Here is a 19686-nt window from a genome sequence, read left to right on the forward strand (position 1 = left end):
GACGGGTATTCCCATCAGGCACCAGTTATATGTTTTTTCCAAGAACGTATACTGATTTGATATGAGTTGACATTTTGCAATAGCAAAGTCAAAATTAGGACTTGCTGTCAATAATATGAAGGAAATATGTGACAGAGGCAAGGTGAGAAATACAAGTAGTATTTAAGTTATAATAATGACCTTTGATACCCGACCTGACCTTCCATCATGGCGCCTTATTCGTCTTTATGTATTTCTATTATGCTCTCAAGTAAAATAAAATACCAATCTGCTCTGAGCAGACAATGTTACTTGGCTCCCAGCACGAATTATTGATTTTATACGGAAGTAAAGAAATGCACAGTGTATGTGCATGATGTGCAAGCATACTCCAAATATTTACGGTAAATCTGAATAGTGGTCACATGTTAACATATCATGTGTTCGGGAAATCACGTGGCAACATTTTAAGATTTCAGGCTTGTTTACTAGTTAATTGCCATTTGTACTCTTTATTATTTATCTTTGTTAATTAACATATATTTTAAATGCTGATAAATCGTGGTTGGCTACCCATGATATCTGTTAAATTCAATGTTTTATGAATATAATTCTACCACGCAGAGGGGGTCACGCAGCAGAATTTCACATCACCTGACTTAGCTACATTTCGAAGCTCTGCTCTTCAAATTCATGTAAATTTCAAAGTTTATACATTTAATATATTTAATATGATACTAATTTTTTGTCATAACCAACTGGTACACGAAATATACTAGCTTATTACCTATACAGAAAGGTGATTATCAGCCTTCACTCAGCAAATTGACATGCCCGGCATATGCAGCCATTCTCCGTCTGGATAACCTGACTGTCGCCCTCAATACGCCTGGGCGCAAATTTAAATAACAATACGCTATTTACATATCAATGTGGCCTCATGCTAATTAAAGCTGCCCCATCCAGGAGTTCATCTATGGCATAATTACGCCAAGGCTAGTCGTATTAACTATTATATAACCAGGATTCATTTTGCGATGGACCTTTTCCTGAAACATAATCACAGGCTACATGCACAAAAATGGACTCACTTTTTGTATGGCTACTAGTACTATTAACGTGGTCCCTCCGTTATACGGTATTTCTTTCTTTAATACTTGGATCTTTTTGCATCTTGGGTAGGCCTACATTTAACATTTACTCTGAAAAGTGAAGCCGTACCCGTCGTGAAAAGTGGATTTCTCAGTGGATGGGGGGAGGGTGGTAATGTCAAAGGTGGGGGACCCATGCTATTACATGGACTTATTTGATTTAAAATTTATATAATTTTCCAAATTTTTTAGCATTGAGATGAACTTGAATTGTGATGGATAGCAAACCGAAAAACGTCGCATCAGCTATTAAAGTCGCTGCAGTCACCGCGTTTGGTGATGTGGTCAGGAAAACATCAGATAACACCGATGATAAAGGTAAACTACCGGTATTATTTACTATTAAATAATAATAATAATGATAACAACAATAATAATATACTAATCAATTTTTTATACTTGTGAAACCTATACTTCAAGTTTGGGAATTATTGTCAAAATATTAATGGTATAGCCTACTGATGGTTTATGGCCTAACGTCATGACGTGTCAAATATTTATGAGTAATCTCTGTATGGCAAATGTGCTTATTATTCCAAGTGGATATATTTATAACTAAGTAGCTTATCAGAGGAAGGCAACCTTGCATTCCATACTGTTAGTGCCATTTCCTCAAGTGTTTCATAATTATTGGATTGAGTAGATTAATTGATATTTTTAGGAATCCGATGGCATTGAGTCAGCCTTCCCACTGCAATCTGTGATGTACGCCCTCAGTGGTGGTGAGCATACATGTTTTGGAGTGACATGGAGTGATATTTTTGTGTGCAATGGGGTTGCGGATTCCCTCGGAAGCCTAAAGTTTTTTGTACATCATCATATCGTTAAATCAAGTTTAAAGTAGTCGTTTGAGTTACTTTTATATAAAGGAGCAAGAACATAGATCCAAGTTTCATCTGAGAGTGTTATTGGCGTCTGTGGTGAGTGTATTACTCATAATTAAGGCTCAAATCAGGAAGGTAATTCATCGATATCAGTGACGAGTGGTGATCGTAACAAGCTTCGGTAGCCAGGAATTCGACAGCCATGGTATGGGACATCGTAGTTTTATCCCCAACATTTTAGTACAAAAAACTGTGGATGCTCGAAGATATTCAACAAGAAGCTATAAGCTATAAGGCAACTGAGTATCAGATTAGATTTAACTTTGAAGCACACCAAGTGAAATTAGAACATTTTTAGAACTTCGTGTCATTTTGTCACGTATGTGTCACGCAGCCTACAGCTGCCCACGTTGTGAGTGAGGTCACAGGTCATGTAGTACGCAAGCCAGACGGTACCAGACACGATTTGCTGTGGTAACATCATCTGAATTTACAAAATAAAGGACTCGTCAACAAAAAGCAAGAGTCAAAATGGCAACAAATAGGAGCTCAAAAGGCTCAAAGAGCACATTTTCCAGATCAATAAAAAGCAGAGCAATAAGTATGGAAAGTGCTATTATTGCCGCAGCTACCAGGAAAGCAGAAATGGAAGCTAGAGAAGAAGCATTGCAAAAAAGGTTAGCACTTGAGATGGAAGAATACAAGCTGCAGGAGAAAATTCAAAGAAATGAAGAGGGTATAAGACTCAAGATGAAAGAATTAGAACAGCAACGACAGGTATTGGAGTTGCGTACAGAAATAAACGTTGAAAACGCCAAATTATTTGCGTTGGAGAAATATGAAACTGAGGACAAACGTAGTAGTTCTCTAGAAGAATCACTGGATGAGGGTAAGAAATCCAAGGACTTGGTACAAGAATGGTTGGATTGTAACCGCAGTGAAAACAATACAGCACCTAGCCCTACGCCACGAAGAAAGAGGTAAAAGTTGAAATACACCAACCACCCCAGCCAGGTCAACAACTTGAAAATCCAGTACGGTCAGCACCACCCAACACTAGGCAAATAACTGACGGTTCAATAACAGACAATGGAAATCATCATGACAATTTAACAACAAAACCATTGCAAGCGAGGCCTTTTACTGGCAATCAGCATAGTGAAAGCAAGCAACAAGAAATTCCAGCACCACCGATTGCTACCTCAACATCATTGCAAGCGAGGCCCTTTAATACTGGCAATCAGTATAGTAAAAGCAAACAACATATAAATCCAGCACCAAGCAGGCCGGATCTGACAAGAGGTCAACAACAAGAAATTCCAGCACCACCGATTGCTACTTCAACACCATTGCAATTGAGGCCTATTTCTGGCAAGCAAGATTGGACAATAGACAGTCAAGTTGACAACAATGTGGTTACCAAGATGCTGCTAGAACAACATGTGAGATCTAGCCTTCCAAAACGAACATTGCAGCCGTTTAAAACGACCCCTGCAGTTCACTTCCTTCATAAGGAACTTTGAGTACACTATTGAAAACAGAGGAACCAACAGTCAAGATTGTTTACTATTTCTGGAGCAGTTTACCAGAGGAGAAGCCAACAGTTTGGTAAAAAGTTGCTTGCAGATGAAAGATGATACCGGATATCAAGAGGCTAAGAAGCTGCTTCAGAAGAGATTTGGTAATGTACATCGCATTGCGGAAGCATATCTCTCCAAAATGAGGGCGTGGCCTAATATCACCAATGAAGACTCATCAGGCTTACAAGAGATGTCCTTGTTTTTGATGGAATGTAAAAATACCATGGAGTCTCTTGGCTATACTAGTGAGCTGCACAGCACTGCGAATATTAGACTGCTTGTTGGCAAACTTCCTTACAAGATGAAGGACAGATGGCGTCAAAGAGTAGACTATATTGAAGAAGATGTGGGTCGTCCGGTTAGGTTTGAGGATTTTTCCTCTTTGTTGAGAAACAAGCAAGAATCCAGAACAATGCTGCATTTGGGAAAATAAGTGATAGAGAAGGTAATAATAATTATAAAGGTGCAAATAGCAAGCCTAAAGTGAAGAGGAACTTTGCTACAAGTACAGATGAAAGTTTTGCTGCAAATACTGCTGCAGACCAGAAGGCAGATAAAAAATCCTGCAACTACTGTGAGAAAGAGAACCATAATTTGGACAACTGCTTCAAATTAATGAAGTTACCAGCGGAGCAAAAGCTGAAGTATCTGAAAGAGCAAGGTATGTGCTTTGGCTGCCTTAAAAAGGCAAAGCACATCAGTAAAGCGTGCACGAATAAATTATCATGCAACAAGTGTAATAAAAATCACCCAACAGTGCTTCACCTAGAAAGGCTAGACACAGCATCCAAGAAGCAAGACACAGCACCCAAGGATAAAGAAGAAAAGGTGACAAATGCTGGTGTATGTCATTGTCATCATACAGGCGCCGGAGATAATTCATCGCGTGCATCATTCCTGTAAAAATCAGATCAAGTTCTACAGGAATCACTGTGGAAACTTATGCATACTTAGACTCGGGTAGCGATGCTACATTTTGTACTACGAATTTAAGCCAGCAACTCAATCTTAAAGGAAGGTCTACTACGTTAGATATTCAGACCATGACTGGAAGCAGGAAGGTCAATAGTAGAATCCTACAGGGACTAGAAATTTATGACATGGACACGAAAAACAGTGTGATGCTGCCAAAGGTATACACCAAGAGGAAATTCCTGCACGTATGGATCATGTTGTCACTCAGGAGCAGATTTCAAGCTGGCCATATTTAGAGAAAGTGTGTCTAACCAGATTGGAAGATGAAGCAAATGCACACATAGGTCTGCTCATCGGGAATAATGTGCCACAAGTCTTGAACCCTGGGAAGTGATACATAGCAGCAATGATGGTCCATATGCCTGCAGAACTTTGCTTGGCTGGACGGTGTATGGGATGAACAATAAATCATCGTCACCGCTTACCATAACAAGAACAAGAGTGGAAGAAACGCCGACCACCAGCTGGTGAAGTTATTCAACCATGATTTCACAGAGCGCATCACTGAAGACCTACCAGAGAAGAGTTTGAATGACCAACAGTTTCTAGCTGATGTAAACAACACAACTAGACTCATTGAAGGTCACTACCAGATAGGATTACCCTCAAAGATCACAACAAGAAATTTCCCAACAATAGACAGCAAGCAGAAGTGAGAGCAGCGCATCTGAAGAAGAGGTTTTCCAAGAACCCTGAGTTTCATGCGGATTACAAGTCTGTAGTAAATGACATGATAAACAAGGAATACGCCCAGAAGGTGCCTGAAGAAGAAGAAATAGGTGAATCTGGCAGAACGTGGTACATTCCACATCATGGGGTGTACCACCCCAGAAAGAACAAATTGCGTGTTGTTTATGATTGTGCAGTCAACTATATGGGACATTCACTCAACAAGGAGTTGTTACAAGGCCCCGATCTTACTAGTTCATTAGTAGGAGTGATGCTGCGATTTAGACAAGAATGCATTGCGGTGACAGCAGACATTGAAAGTATGTTTCACCAGGTTCAGGTACCGGAAAGTGATCGCAACTTACTGCGTTTCCTTTGGTGGCGGAAGGAGAAGTAGATAAACCCTTGCAGACTTATCGCATGAAGGTCCATTTATTTGGAGCCACCTCGCCGCCATCTTGTGCGAACTATGCTCTCAGAAGAACAGCAGAAGAAGCTGGAGTCAAGTACGACAAAGTAGTTACAAGTTCTATGCTACATAATTTCTATGTAGATGACATGCTCAGATCAGTTAAATCTGAAGAGAAAGCTGTTGATCTTGTGAGTGATCTAAAGAAGGCTTGTAAAGACGGCGGGTTCAACTTGACTAAGTGGACAAGCAACAGCCGCACAGTGCTTCAGTCTATACCTGAGGAAGATAGATCCAAGGACATGGCACTCGTAGATTTGGACACTGAAAATCTACCCACAGAAAGAGTGCTAGGAATGTTGTGGTCCCCTGAAGCTGACAAATTTGGATATCAAATAACAGTGAAAGACCGCCCACCTACTCGAAGAGGAATACTATCAGTGGTCAGTTCTGTATGCGACCGCTGGGATTCATCAGTCCTGCAATCTTACCAGCAAAGCAACTGATGCAAGAATTATGCAAGCTCAAGATTGGATGGGATGAAGAAATTCCTGGAGCACACCTCAGAATGTGGCAACAGTGGATAGCAGCAGAGTTACCAAAGTTGGAACATCTAACAGTTGACAGATGTTATAAGCCACCACATTTTGGAAAGGTGAAGTCAACACAATTGCATCACTTTGTGGATCCCAGCTTGAAGGTCTATGGTACTGTGAGTTATTTGAGGTCTGAGAATGAAGATGGCGATATTCACTGTGCTTTAGTTATTGCCAAAGCAAGAGTTGCACCGGTGAAACAAGTAACAGTACCCAGGCTAGAACTCAATGCTTCAACAGTTGCAGTGAGAGTGAACACTATGATCCAGCATGAACTTGATATTCCAATCAACAAGACAGTCTTCTGGACTGACAGTATGACAGTTTTGAGATACATCAACAATGAGGCTGCACGCTTCAAGACATTTGTAGCCAATAGACTTGGAGTGATCCATGATGGCTCACATGCATCGCAGTGGAGGTATGTCCCGACTAAAGACAACCCTGCTGATGATAGTTCAAGAGGACTCTCAATTGACCAACTCCTCACAACTGATCGTTGGTTGAAAGGTCCTAAGTTTCTCTGGAGTGGAGAAGAAGAATGGCCAGCATGTCAAGATATTGGCCAGGGTGTTCAGGAAGATGATATGGAAGTGAAGAAGGTGAATGTGATGATGGTACAAGATGGCAAAGAGACAAAGAGTCAGAAGGAAGAGACTGTTGTGAACGTGAAGGATGATGATGAAGTGAAAGGTAAGAAGGTGAAGGATAGAGTTGAAGATGAAATGAATGGAGTGGAAATGCTGATGAAACACTTTTCATCATGGTACCGCCTGAAGAAAGCAATCGCTTGGATCCTGAAGGTAAAGAAACAACTCATTCAGAGGAGCAGAGAAAGAAAGAAAGCTCATTTGAGCACAAAGGACTCTAATGCCAGCCAACCATCAGACAAAGATCAGGAGCAGAAAACTCAAAAGGGTTGTATCCAGCCACTCACAGTGTCTGACATGCAAGACGCTGAAAAGGCAGCTATTGGAATTGCACAGAGAAAAGCATTTCCACAAGAGATAGCGATCTTGAAAAGCAAGACTAGTAGTCCTGGTAGCAGAAGAGGTAAAGACGGTGTGAAGTTGAAGAAGATAAGTTCAATATCCAAGTTGAACCCTTTTGTGAAAGATGGCTTACTAAGAGTCGGTGGTCGTCTTGCCAGAGCTGCTATGCCAGAAGATGAGAAATTCCCTGTGATTTTGCCAAAGGAGAGCTGTATAACTGATCTGGTAATGCGTGAGATCCATGAAGTTACAGGACATGGAGGACGTAATCATATGCTGTCACGCTTACAAAGGAGGTTCTGGATAGTGAGCGCAAATTCAACTGCCAGAAGGATAATTGGAAGTTGTGTTACTTGCAGGAAACAGAGAGCAAAGGTCGCTGAGCAACAAATGGCAGATCTTCCAAGATCCAGAGTGAACCCAGAAGAAGCACCATTTACTAGAGTTGGTGTTGATTATTTTGGTCCAGTAGAAGTAAAGAGAGGACGAAGTGTAGTCAAGAGATACGGCATGGTCTTCACCTGCCTAGCTGTTAGAGCTATCCACATTGAAAAGGCTGACACACTTGAAACAGATTCTTGTATCTGTGCAATACGCCGCTTTATTGCAAGGAGAGGCCAAGTCAAGGAAGTATGGTCAGACAACGGCACAAATTTAGTAGGTGCTAAAAGGAGCTACAAGAACAAATACGCAAGTGGAATCAAGCACAGATTCACAGTGAGCTTCTACAAGATCATGTAGATTGGAGATTTAATCCACCATGAGGGTCTCACTTTGGAGGTGTTTGGGAGAGGATGATCAGGACCATCAGAAAGGTGATGATGTCTGTGTCCAAGGAGCAGATGTTGACTGATGAAGCTCTGCAAACACTCTTTTGTGAAGCTGAAGCAGTAGTAAACAGCAGACCCATTACTAAAGTCTCAAGTGATGCGGGAGATCTTGAAGCACTTACCCCCAATCACCTGCTTTTGCTTAAAGGCAAACCGACACTTCCACCAACTTTGACAGAAAAAACAGATCAGTATGCCAAAAAAAGATGGCGACAAGTACAATACATGTCTGATTTGTTTTGGAAGCGTTGGATATCAGAATACCTTGTACAGCAGCAAGAGCGCCAGAAGTGGCTCTTTCCAAAGAGCAATCTTAAGGTCGGTGACATCGTACTAGTAGTAGATGGATCCAAACCTAGGAATATGTGGCCAATGGGAAAGGTAACAGCAACCAGACCAGACAAGAATGGATTTGTTAGACAGGTGGAAATTAAGACAAGATCCACAACATTGGTCAGACCAGTGGCTAAATTGTGCCTGTTACTTGAAGCAGAGTACCCAGAAACAAAGACGCTGCAAACAGCGAATGAAAGCAGATAAGTGTCACAGCATGTTTGAGATGAAGTTGAGATGATGAACTGAAAGAAAGTCTTTGTGACAATTTTATTGTTACAATCTCAACTGTGACAAAACTCATGCACAAATGAAGTGAACACTATATGACAATTACCAATTATGTGAGTGGAGCCAAATGTTAAATTGTGAAGTTTCTGCTCTAGCAGTGTGATTTTTTAGATAAGGCGAGCTGAGGCGCCTGGTAACCTCCTGGACGGGATGTCCTTTGGGAAGCAAATGTCCCATAAACACTTGCAGTACTTCACACTTGGCAAAAGGCCAACTCACAGGAAGGAGAAATGAAATTCTCAAAATCTGAAGTTATCATCCAGCAGTTTGGATTCCAGTTAACCAGCAGTCATCGAGGTTCATCAGGCATCAATCACTCGTGTGCAGAAGCCCCAAGAGAAATCCAGAGATTTCAACTGTAGCTCAACAGATAGCATGTGTGATGATCGACACCGAGGGTAGCAGTGACCAGCATGGCTAGATTGTGTCAGGAACTGAAATTTTCAGCGTTGGTAGTTACAACTGGATTCGAACCAAGATTTTCAACACAAGGACATAGCTGATTTATATTTGCAGAAGTGACTGCATGAAACTAAACGTGTAAAAAGGATCAGCTATTATTATTTTAAGTGGAATGAAAAGGCCCATTTTGTTGGCAAAATGTGCAAAGTTGGAAATTAAATGCAATAATTTATCATCATGGTTGTGCACAGGTGATAATTCAAAGTTACCATGGTTGTGCACAGGTAATTTTGTTAGCATTGTATGCTTCATTGTGAAAAGGTGTCACTATGGTTGTGCACAGGTGATACACTAAGCATTTTACATGTATACGCTCCAAAATAGTTTCAAAATATATTATCATGGTTGTGCCCAGATAATGTGCTGTTCAGGATGTGACCAACATGGAAGCGCTGCAACCTATTAGTACCTGCATCACCACGAAGGAACATCAAGTGCCACATTTACCACGTGACCTGCCTTAGGATTTGAAATTTTACAATTTGGAGTGAGCAACCACTTTCACATGGAATCCAAAATTAATGTTTTGCAGTTTTGGGCCATTATTGGATAAATTCCAACACAATTTGCACATGCCAACTTTCCAAGTGGATAAATGACCATAGTTACTACATTGTAGTATTTGAGACCATAAGGCTGCTATGACTGTACCCAGGCAGTTCTATGTGTAAATTTGTTTAATTTCAAGTATAATTTGCAGTATTGATCAGGAGCTAAATTGATAAACAACATTAGTGTGTGCTATATTTCTTCACAAGTTCACATTTAAAGGAATTTTAGTTCAAGCTGTAAAAGTCAAGTTTGTTTCATTCAAACAGTCATATTGTGCTTTTATTAGCCTTTTCAGTCATCAATGTTGTTTTGAAATTCAAAATTGAGATGTTGCTCAGTATTTCAGAAACACACTTGTAGTCTCACACACAAAAGAAAGGTCAGTGAGATTTATCACTTAGTTTTGTTTTTATTTCACAGACAGTTCTGAGATAATTACATATGTACGTTAAGTTACATGTTCAGTCATGATCAATATACTTTATTTGAAGCCAAATAAGCCAATTGGTACAAAGCTTGTGGATAATTTTCCAAACTTGATTGATTCAATATTATTGTTCAGGCTAATTTTGTAGTAATTAACATATTTTTGTCAAATTTCAAGTTGATTCATGGACACTTCCAGGTGAAATGTCAGATTTGCTTTAGTTTTTAAAGTTTTCAAAAGTAGAGTTGTTATCTAAAAATTGAGTTCATTATTGAGTTTCATGTGATAGATAGTAAATGCCCGAGTAAATGGCACTTTAGGTTTATTGTTAGGTAATTGTATGCAGGCAGCATAAATTAAGCGCGCCGGAATGTTAGTGCCATTTCCTCAAGTGTTTCATAATTATTGGATTGAGTAGATTAATTGATATTTTTAGGAATCCGATGGCATTGAGTCAGCCTTCCCACTGCAATCTGTGATGTACGCCCTCAGTGGTGGTGAGCATACATGTTTTGGAGTGACATGGAGTGATATTTTTGTGTGCAATGGGGTTATGGATTCCCTCGAAGCCTAAAGTTTTTTGTACATCATCATATCGTTAAATCAAGTTTAAAGTAGTCGTTTGAGTTACTTTTATATAAAGGAGCAAGAACATAGATCCAAGTTTCATCTGAGAGTGTTATTGGCGTCTGTGGTGAGTGTATTACTCATAATTAAGGCTCAAATCAGGAAGGTAATTCATCGATATCAGTGACGAGTGGTGATCGTAACAAGCTTCGGTAGCCAGGAATTCGACAGCCATGGTATGGGACATCGTAGTTTTATCCCCAACACATACCTTTAGTTTGTCACTGCATAATTTTTTTGTGTGTGTATTTGTAACTAAAAAATGAAGAGACTCCCTGTATTGTGTATGTTTATATTTTTTAAATTTAGATGACGAAGAGCTAACAGTACACCTTTTTCTGTGTTCAATGAAAATGCAAAAGGCAGAAACAAAACAGGCTTTCGTTGGCACGATTTATACCAACATCTTTTCTTTAATTTCGTATTGATTAAACAACTTGTAAATTGAACAAAATCCCCGCCATCATTTATATGAATATATTATTGATAATCTGGTTAAAGAGTGCAACTTTTTATGTAAACATCATTTCTGAAAAATGTTTCCACTTTTCATAGGTTTTTTTAATTTTTCAAATCGTCAAAATGTGCGTTATGAAACCAATGCAAGTGTTTTGTAATAGGGGGAGTTATTTTTAACCCTTTTTATATTTGCAACACTTCTCACCTTGATTTTTTTGTATTAAATTTTGAGTTACTACATGAAATAAATTATTCTCAATAACATGAACATTGAGTGAGATTCCAGCACTTAAACTCCCATTAATTTAAAAATTCACTGTTTAATTTGATTTCCAAACGACAATGTTAGCAGGCATATGAATGGTTAATGTATGACTCTGTCTTGTCTGCAACATTAGAATAATAAGCGGAAACCCGGCAAGGTTCAGGCATGGTGCTAATGGTTCAAGACACTTATTGCATAAATCAGCTGACTTTGATGACTAAATTAAAATACTCGTTAAAGGGAAATTTTCTTAAGATAATTTATTTAAAACAAACCCCAAAATGTATGTATGTTAATCAGGTAAAAATAAAATCTAAATTATTTAATTGATTTTAACAGTTAAGGGGGTACTACACCCCTGCCCAATTTTGTGTTTATTTTTACATTTTTCTCAAAAATTATAGCGCATTGGTGACAAGTAAGATATGTATATTATAGGGGCAAGGACTACAGCTACTGCACTGGAAATTTTATTTCAGCACAGACAACAGTTGTGGAGTTACAGTCAAAAATGAGGGAAGAACCAATATTTGATCAATAAATCAATAACTACTTGCCTTGAGTTGCTGAATTTTCAGTGCAGTAGTTGTAGTCCTTGCCCCTATAATAATTATACCTTACTTGTCACCAATGCGCTATAATTTTGAGAAAATGCAAAATAGGCACAAAATTGGCCAGGTGTAGTAGGCTACCCCTTAAATACTTGGTTTGTAAAATAGCTTTCAGCTTTCCGAAGATGTATAATCCGTACCGTACCCATGTACACACTCCGTAAAAATGGTTACCCTCCTCCGTCATAATCAAAAATCATCAAAAATCCGTGGTGCAAAAAGGTACATACTCCGTTAAAATGGCTACCCCCCCCCCCCCCCCGTCATAACCAAATAAGCATCAATATATTATTGAAAAATAACACCTGGATGTTCATTTTACAAATCATATACTTTGGAACTTGCTTCATTTATTGCTGTTAATGAGTTATGTACGTTTTACAAAGCGATGTTGTTTCAGCTCTCTTTACTATAACTCAAAAACCACAGGACCTACAAAAGGTTATCTGTGATATTTGAATTCTTCTGTACACGTTCGCTATATGAAATGATCAATGCAATTTGTGCCCTAAGCTCACTATCGGGACTATCATTCACAAGACCAGAAAAAACTGACACATGGTTCAAAATATTAAGTTATAGACGAGACACTTTTAATACTAAATATAATAGCTCAGTGGTTCATGTTTATTGAATGATTCACAATCATCTGCCATGCACTTTTGTTCCGGTTTCACTTGGACATTTGCGCGCGAAGCGCACGATAATTTTTAAATTTCTGACTATTTTGTATTTTTTTGCTTCAAGATTAATGTTGGTAAAGTTTTTACATCCCTATAGCTCCCTCTGTATGCACCCAAAACTTTTTAACCTCCCTATTCAGAACTCCAAAAATTTTATGAACCCCCTACATATTTTCCAGCCCCCTACCAAAGTATTATTTTTTGGACACTCCCTTTTACTCTTAGCTCTTAATTATTTCACCCGGTGATTGTTTTATTTCAGGTACACTAGTCGAAAGGATAAAGTCAGACCTGAAACTACCCGCTTCAATTTCTAAATCAACAACAGGTATGACAAATGATATGAAAGATATTTTGGCAGATTCAAAAGTATGCCCTGGTACTTCTGAAAGGCTTCTCTTGCTTGATGAATGAGATCAATAATGATAAACAATGATCTTCTTTACTTCTATTTATGCGACATTTTCATTATTCATGACAACTAATATAAGTTAACCAAGACAATTTTAAAACTTTCAACGGAAACTGAAGGCAAATAAATAAATATTTACCTGCTTATATTTTCGGCAACTAACTGTTACCAACCTCAGGCAGTAATGAGGCTGACTGAGGTTAGTTACCGAAAATATTAGCAGGTACCCAGCAAACACAAAACGTTTTCGACATCATTCGCGAAAGGTTATAAAAGGTTGTCAGAAAACGTTTAAATGTCGGGTTATATAAAGGGTATATTAATAGTATAAAACGTTTTCATAACCTTAAAAAACATTTTTTGATAATCTACTGCTCAGCAAACAAAAATGTTTTACAGAAAACGTTTAAATGTCGGGTTATATAAAGGTTATAAAAACGTTTTAATAACATTCCAAAAACATTCTTGAAAACTTGATACAAAACATTCTAAACAGAATGTTATTTTGGGGTTGAAAAAATATTTTGCGAAATATATTTGCCCAAAATATTTTCAATAACGTTTTAAAAACGTTTTCATGACCTTTATATAACCCGACATTTAAATGTTATTAAAAGGTTTTGAAAAAAACATCTTAAGAACATTTCTGTGTTTGCTGGGTTCAAATATTTTAACATAATGTTATTTAAGTATTGACAAAATATTTGGCAAAAATGTTTGCAAAAATAGTTTAAAATAACATTTTTTGAAAACATTTAAAAAATAGTGTTGTAGTGTGTTTTCATACAAAACGTTTTAAAACGTTATCATGACCTTTAGGCCGTGTAAAATTAATATTTTGGTTCTCGTCCCTCCTCCTCAATTTCTGGGATTTGTCAGATTTTTTTTGATTTTTAGATTTTTCAATTTTTTAGACTTTGGAATGATTTATGAAATCTTCATACATATAAATAAGTTTATTAGAGAACAAGCATCACTTCCAAGTCTTTTGTGGTACTCTAGGGGTTTATCCTCAGAATCTCACATTTGAAAAAAAAAAAAAAAGAAAGGGCCTCATCGTTTCCTCGAGCACTGTTGGAGAAGACCGAAAACTACTGACAATGCTAATTTTACATTGGAAAAAAAAAAAAAAAAAAACACCTCCCTCCCTCATCAATTCATGAAAATCCTCTGGACGAGAACCAAAACATTAATTTTATACGGCCTTATATAACCCGACATTTTAATGTTATTAAAACGTTTTTACCTAAACCAAAAGCCAAAATATAACTTATTTAAAACGTTTTTAAAACGTTTTTGTGTTTGCTGGGTAAATATTTATTTATTTGCCTTCAGTTTCCGTTGAAAGTTTTAAAATTGTCTTGGTTATTTTAACTACCGGAATGTATGAGCCTGGTATGAGCCTACATAGCAGCATTATATAAGTTTAAAAAAACACTGGACATGAATATCTGAGGAAGTATCAGTTTTAGTCTTCAAAGTAGTGGTCAAATGGATGATTCCACGTATTTTGTGCAGGGTTGGTAAAGCATTTTCATTTTGACATGATTATACATTTATGAATTCAAATAAATAATCCTACAACTGCTTCATGATGTCATGAATATTTTTTCTAAATTAAAATTTCTGATGTATCTTCAACTTATCGACTATATATATAAGTAAAATTCCTGTGTAAAAGTAGGCAGTATACTAAATTCATTTTATTTATCTGATACTGTGCATTTCGATTGCTCAGTGCCAGAAGTGGGTAAGTGCAATAGCTGCCCTGTGAATATTTGGAAATTTACACACAGTATATATTGTACTCATCAATGACAGTTTGATGACAGCTATTGCACTTGCCCACTTCTGGGCTCTGGCACTGGGCAGTTGGTTTTTATTATGTTGGAAGTAGCAAATAGAGCAAATCATTGGACCTGAAAATACACATGGAATGTTTCTTGATATAATCTGGCTACTTGACAGCAGGCTAAAGCAAATTAATTGTCTTCCAAGTAGTAGACCGAAAAATCAGATTTTCCATGGGTCAGTGCAGCTGCAGTGCGTGTGCTTTGCGAGAAATTAAAGCATCATTTCCATTTTTACATGTATATTAATGTGTTAAAAATTTACCTGCAATCGCTACTTCTTATTTGTAATAAATTCAAATTTCCGATGCATTTTCCAGGTCATTTATACTATAATCATTTTATTTATCTGCAAATAACCCTCATACTCCTCACAAACACCCCCACCACCGCCAACACGCCCACCCACCCGGCACCCAAACACAACTCCATCACACACACACACACACACACACCCCACCCACACCCCCTCACCCCTGCAAGCGGCAATACATTCTCACCCACCCCATCCAAAGCCAGCCTTTAGTGTTAGAGAGTGGGATCAGTAATTTCTCGTCACCCAAAGGCTAGAACAAATATTTTACCGTTCAAAAAGGAATGTCAAGACGCAAGTCATACAAAATGGCAGTTCCGGACAGACGTATAAGTTATTAACCTATGTTCATGTTAGTTGTTTATGCTAGCTAACATAGACTGGCGATGAGCCGTAACCTCTCCTGTTATGGGTTGTTGACGAATTCATACGAGAAGATCATTGAAAACAAACAAACAAACAAACAAACACATGCACGGCGTTGCTGGTCTTGGAAAGAGCATTATTTTGACTCATGTTTTTCGTTTCCTAAGTTTCGTAAACTGTGACCCATTTTGTTGGTGTTGATAGGATGTCTTTTGCTTAAACTGCCTTTTGTAAAACCTGTTGGTGATGGGAACATTCGTGTCATTCTTACGGACATTCTCATTGAACTAATCACGTGGTCGAAGTTTGGAATTAAATCAAATTTAATTTAATCACGTGGTCCTTATTATATTCTTAGCCGAATTCGCTTGCCAGGAAGCATCATGTACGGACAACAACCCCGTTCAAGTTTGGATGAAAACCAACTTCAACATCAACGCCAAATATGGCGGTGGAACTGCCTTACTTCTTCTACAACGGAGATTTGAAGGCAGCCACGATTCCGAATTGCAGCTCGTACGTTGTGGTTTCGATGGCAACCATTTGGAAGGGACATCACTGGCGTTGACGAGTCCACATACGATTTATCACTGGCATGAGCTGCACACTGATTCTGATGGGAATCTTTGCCCAGCAGCTATGCACGGCAATGGACATTGCTGTATTGTGTCCAACATCGCAAGCATGGGACATTGTGGTTGTGCCGTAATATTTGAAGCACCTAAAGGAGATTCTGACAATGACACCACGAAGGTCTCTCTCGGATATTTCTATGGATCTGCGGAGCTACCTTTGAATACGACGCCTCTTCCATTTGGCTGTCTTCTTGTTCTATGTAGCACAGTTGTGGATGGCAAAGAAGAGGGGAATGTCTACTTCATAGATCCAGGAGTAACCGCGGAGGAACTATTTGTCAAACCACTTTCCCCGGATAAAGCAGGCTTGTGGCAATTTGAAGGTTCTGAAGATGGCGAGTTGGCCGTCAAAGGACCAGGTGGTAGCCACATTGCAGTGATCCACAGTTTTAGTGAAGAGTTTGTTAAGCGTCACCAGGACAACCCAGTGGGGAAGGTTTACCATACGCAGACCTATGATGGAACGAAACCGACTACACTCCTGGCTGATTGCTCCAAATATTTGGGACGTACTCTTCTACTGATGTGTTCATGCGGTTCAGGTAAGCATTTAAGACACGTAAATTTCACCCACGTAACTATAGAGCTGGCAGAGGGACAGGCTGTCCGTTTTGAAAAACATTTGGGGGGTACCGGCAAAATCGTCAACGAATTCCGAACCTCTTGCATGCCTGTGCAAGGTATTGCCCATCAGCAGTTTTTGTGTGGATTATTTTCCAACATTAATTGTTTTTATTGATTAAAAACAAAAGAACAGCAAATCAACGTAAAATTACCAGAATGACAACAATTCAGCTAACAAACAAAGTTTGAGTACATACAATCATGCAGCCACATAAGAGTACAGATTCTTTGTGTTTGGCATAAAAGGACTCTGTTTCTCTGTTAGTCTCATAATAGAAGCCTTCATGAGTTAGAAAATTGCTTTGTGTGTATTTTGTTCAATAACATAAAAGACCAACTTTTAACAACAGTCAACAATCACACCATTAGACCAATATCCTTCAATAAGTATTGTTTGAATGTTGTTCTATTCATGCTATTGGTGGGCAATGATGTTCTGGTTATCATGGTTATTCCAAATCAAAGTATAACGACCGACCGTGTGTATATAACAATCAGTGAAACCTAATAACGGCCGAGTAATCTATATTACCTGTTGCATTGCAATATTCAGGACCAGAGGACGCAACTACATCAGCCTTGTACCAGGTGACTCTTCAGGAATCCGATCTACTAGTGTCTTATATCGGTGGTAGTTCAGGTACCTTGCCGTCTCCCTCTGTGTGGACATTCTCTTTGACTGATGATAATGCACTTGTGGTGACTGGACCTCAAGACTCTTGTCGCTATGGATACATTGCCAACATTCCTGAAGATGTCAAAGATCCAGCTAATAGGTAATATATATTGTAATTCACTTTTTCATTAATTGGTTCTATATCGTTGTTGTAATGTTAATTCTTATTCAGTGGGTGTGTCTGGAAAAGAATTCACGTAATTTGATTGGTGTTCTGGTGTATAATAGCTTATAATATCACACATTCACATGCAAGACGAGCAAGAAACATGGTAAGAAACAGATATGAAGATGTAAGCCTTATGCCTTATAATTTCAATCATAATATTCGGGACTTTCTTTCAGGTGTCAGCAAAGCACGTGTCTCGCAACAGGTCAACAAATGCCATTGCAAAGTGGCGTCAAAGTACGAGATAACAAAACTATTATCGGATGGGTTAGCAGTCCGGTAGCGATCCAGATATGGCTCAACTCCATGGTCATTGAACGAGTGGGAGCAGATCAGTTATTGGAACAGCCGGATGGAAGGTTGGCATTTCAAAGGGAACTTAGTGAGGATGAGAGAAGTCCAGGTTTGAAACTGGTCCGTATTTATGCTTTGCAACAAGATGGAGGTGAGAATCATTCATGGATTCAATAAGTTAACGTTACAGGACATTTTTTTTTTGATCATGCGCAAACCCCAGATATTCCATTTTCAGTCTCTCAATCTGGAATTAAAACTGTCCGCAGACAAAGTTGAACTGAAGCTCTGTATCAAATCAATGTACTCTCCTGTTCATTAACTCTTTTGATGCGTCAGAGAGCCATATTTGAGTCTTCTGTTGTTTAAACTGGACTGATGATGTTGTATTTTTTCCTAACGTTAATCATGTTAACCCTAATCTGGAACCGAAACCAGTAGTGACCCTAATCCCAAATCCAATCCCTATTATATTATTAAAAACCAACATTCTATCGAGTGTAATCTGTATGACTCATTTTGTTATTTTTATCGGCAGATAATGACACTGTTCCTGTGGAGCTGGAAGGCTCGCCCTTACGACTGACGTACCAACCAGAGGGAGTTATATTTGCTGTCAATCTTGGAGGTCCTATGTACGAAGCATCTGACAATGTCGTCTATGAAGACCAACAGTCATTGTTTACATTCGATGAAATAGAAGGTTAGTTTACTTTCTAATAATCCACTTTCTAATTATAATTTGTGTATTGTTTTAGTGCTTGTCTTCTGGCCAAAGGTACACGGTAGACCTATCCCTTTAATATAATCCTAATCATCCTTCATCGTTGCAAATGATCTTCGCATCCGAGATCTTACTACTACTTTTACTGCCTATGAAGCATTTATTCAGCGCTCCACAAAAACACAGCACTGTAGGATTGCAATGTAAGTGAATAGATTCAGACATCTTATTTCAAAGATCCATATCATAGGCCCTGTAACAACAAAGGATCGCTTTCTTTTGGGACCGCAGAACCACAAGAAGAGTCTGGGTCTGTTTTCCTCGGAAGCAAGATTGCAATGTAAGCGAACAAGTTCAATGAGATATGAAGGAACTTCAATCTTTGACTGGGGGCCAATGAAGTGAGTCATACAAGAAATACAAGAAATCTAATGGTCACATTATGTTGTTGTTCATGAGAATCTAAAACACTGAAGAAGTTTAATAGCGCAAAAAGAATCGCCACATAAAGCATCGGATTTGAGTAACTTTTACCATTTTAATTATCTGGAATAATGATCGGCCAGTTAGTATGAGAAGGTTGCATACCATGTATACCGACGTGAAATAATGTCATCAATAGTTGTAGAATTACAGAATTTCAACAACTTATAACATACATATACTACATGTACTAGCAATATCAAGTTGAGGTAGAAACGACGTGTCCCCTCTTTTTGAATGCCTTCTTTTTAAACGCAGTCAAGTGAGCTCAATCGATAAGGCGTTCGACTATGGTACGTGAAGTTGTGGGTTTGAACCCTGGCGGTGATTAGTACGCTCTCGTGTAAAATTGAGTTAGCTTGAAATTCCACCGGGACAAGGAACATACTGCTAATTGTCTCGTTGTAACCCATACGAAACTCGGG

At 38.5% G+C, this 19686-nt stretch overlaps 1 protein-coding gene across 1 annotated transcript in view; it reads left to right on the top strand.

Annotated features, from left to right (window-relative positions):
- The window catches only part of LOC140161274 (uncharacterized), a 39492-nt gene that overhangs the window by 523 nt on the left and 19283 nt on the right, over positions 1-19686 (top strand). The window contains exons 2-7 of the mRNA XM_072184745.1: positions 1323-1448; positions 12978-13043; positions 16015-16833; positions 17469-17691; positions 17937-18205; positions 18593-18757. Of these exons, the coding sequence (XP_072040846.1) occupies positions 1346-1448; positions 12978-13043; positions 16015-16833; positions 17469-17691; positions 17937-18205; positions 18593-18757 (1645 nt within the window). The 5' untranslated portion in view covers positions 1323-1345. The remainder of the gene's footprint in view (positions 1-1322; positions 1449-12977; positions 13044-16014; positions 16834-17468; positions 17692-17936; positions 18206-18592; positions 18758-19686) is intronic.

Source organism: Amphiura filiformis, chromosome 9 (genome assembly GCF_039555335.1).
Source record: "Amphiura filiformis chromosome 9, Afil_fr2py, whole genome shotgun sequence".
Lineage (NCBI taxonomy): Eukaryota > Metazoa > Echinodermata > Ophiuroidea > Amphilepidida > Amphiuridae > Amphiura > Amphiura filiformis.